This window comes from Protopterus annectens, chromosome 8.part0 (genome assembly GCF_019279795.1).
Source record: "Protopterus annectens isolate FY-2018-M chromosome 8.part0, PAN1.0, whole genome shotgun sequence".
Lineage (NCBI taxonomy): Eukaryota > Metazoa > Chordata > Ceratodontiformes > Protopteridae > Protopterus > Protopterus annectens.
Genome location: NC_056741.1, coordinates 1377232338 through 1377234837, shown reverse-complemented (window position 1 = coordinate 1377234837; position 2500 = coordinate 1377232338). Strand labels below are relative to the sequence as shown.

At 38.2% G+C, this 2500-nt stretch overlaps 1 protein-coding gene across 2 annotated transcripts in view; it reads left to right on the top strand.

The window, feature by feature from the left end:
• RNF214 (ring finger protein 214) overlaps nt 1-2500 on the top strand; it is a 706739-nt gene that overhangs the window by 158789 nt on the left and 545450 nt on the right. For both annotated transcript variants that reach the window (XM_044080961.1, XM_044080960.1), the window contains exon 5: nt 2431-2500. This exon is cut by the window's right edge and continues 71 nt beyond it. In XM_044080961.1, the coding sequence (XP_043936896.1) occupies nt 2431-2500 (70 nt within the window). The remainder of the gene's footprint in view (nt 1-2430) is intronic.

Genomic DNA, 2500 nt, shown 5'->3' with positions numbered 1-2500 from the left:
AAAAACACATAAAGGAAAAAATGTGGAAGGGGGGGGGTTGTTTATAAAAACCACATGTACAAACTTTCTGTTAAAAACATATTCAACAGTTTAAAAAGTTAAAAACATCTAACACAAATATAAGAGCATCTGATATACTATGAATGCCCTGTGGATCTAATGTTTGAAAGGTTTAGCTACCAGAAATGGTTTCAAATTGATTCTCTCATTTAGCCCATACTGATGTGCCTGCAGCCTAAGGATCCATTTGCTCTCAACTTCTTCAGTATGGTTCCTTATATTACCTAATCTGTTGGTCTTCTTTACTACTTCTAACACCCTAAACTTAAAGCAATGCTGAGATCCATTGTCTATAATATGTCGGGCTAACGCATTAGTGGTGTTCTCTTTATTTATTGCGTAAATGTGTTCTCTTATACGCTCGCGAAGGGTTCTGTTTGTTTTCCCTACGTAATATTTCTGACATTTCTCGCATTGTGCCAGATATATTAGATCTCTGGTTTTGCAATCTGCATAGCAACTAAAAGTATATATACGTCCAGTGTGTGGGTGTGTGAATACATTATCATTGGCTATGTAGGGACATTGATTGCACGTCCGACATGGAAATGTGCCTTTTCTTTGGGACACAATGAGATGATCATCATTCTTTTCATAACATAAAAGTCTCTTAAGGGCTTTCATATTCCTATATGCTATCCTTGGTTTGTCATCTACTAGAGAGCCAATTCTGTCATCCATAGCTAAAAACTTCCAGTTCTTTGTAATAATCTCACTAATCTGGCTGTTTCTGTTGGTATATGGAATAACAAGCCTATTCACCTGAGTCCGAGGCTTGTTGATTGCCTTTGGTTCTGTGGCCACTTTCCCATAGAAAAATTGTCTCTCTCTACCAGTTCTCGGTGTATCACTGGTGTCTATGGTAGCTTGTACCAAATCTCTATTGTAACCTCTGGTAGCAAAATCATTTAATAATCTATTTTTCTGTTTCACAAAAGTGGCATCATCAGTGGTCAGTTTTGATACTCTATGTAACTGATTAGTGATGATGTTAGAATGAATGTGTTTGGGATGCATGCTGGTACGATGAAGAAAACTATTTCTCCAGCACAACTTCCTAAACATTTCAGTATGGATCTCATTTGATTTTTTAATTAGCCTAACATCCAAGAATTCTATCTTAGTACATGAGTGGGCACTTTCAAACTCCAAGAAGTCTGTTGTCCCATTTAGGTATCTGATAAAATCTATAAGTTCTAACTTTTTTTGCCTTTGATGAAGAATCTCGAAAACGTATTTTGTGTGGAAAGCGTTTGGTATTTGGATAATAAAATGGTATTTGGACAATTAAACATCTCCTGGGTACTTGGTCTGGACCCTTATTTGGTTCTCCACAGCAAACTCAATTGTTGGTGCTGTGTATGTTTCCCAGCCAATGGTGGGATAATTAAAATCACCCATGAGTAAGGTGTTGTGCTGTAAGGCAAGTGACTCCAGTAAGTCCAGATAAATGGTTTGCTTTTCCTGTTTCATGGTAGTGGACCTATAGTTAGCTATGATGTGGAAGTGGGCTTTGCTTATGTTAATTAGACATGGAGTAGTTCAAGAGAGCCACACTGTTTGATCATTCTTGAGGTGTACTTATCCTTAATATAGATGGATACACCTCCTCCTTTCTTTTATGCTCAGTTTGTGGTCTGAATGTATGGAAGACATTTAACCCTGCATGGCCGTGGTGCTTTCCATGCCTCTGAACCATGTCATGGTGACTGCACAGACGTCAGCATCTTCCAAAGTAAGGAGTGATTCCAGGGAGTGCAGTTTCTTGCCTAGACTCTTAGCATTAAACAGCAGTACCTTGAATTTATTTAGAAAGGTTTTTCTTGTGTTGGTTGGTTGGTTATTTTGACACTGCCTAAAAAGGCACACTATGGGTGGCTAATGCTTTTGCCAGTATCCAAAAGCCTAAAGGAAACCGGTGCAGACCATCTCTGGCAAAGCAGCATGGTTTGTCGACATGTCTTCCCAGGCTGTCCGATATTGGATCCCTTTCGACTGACACCAGAAGCTAAGTCAATTGTTAAAGTCAGTCTTTTTTGTTTGTATTGTGGCATCATCCTTGGAAAGGATAGAATGCTGTTTAAGGCTAGGCTTATATCTTCCTGTGACACACAGTCTTAGAGTTCAGTGAATTATGTGCCATTTTGTCATTTTTTATTCAGGAAAGTTTTCCATATTAGCAGAAAAGAGTTTCATTTGTTTGGTTGTAATACTATACTTTGTGCTGCTTCAGATTTTGTAATTATACATATATTAAAATATCGAAGTTATACTGTGCTCATCCCACTGAAAAGTGCTTTCTTGAAGAGTGCTTGTCCTCACGGTTTAAGTGCATTTAAATCATATGTTGCTGTTATTGGGCACTTCTAGGAGAAGGTGATGTCAGAGAGGACTGTGCTAAAGGAACAGTATCAAGAGTTGCTGGATAAACAGGCACAAT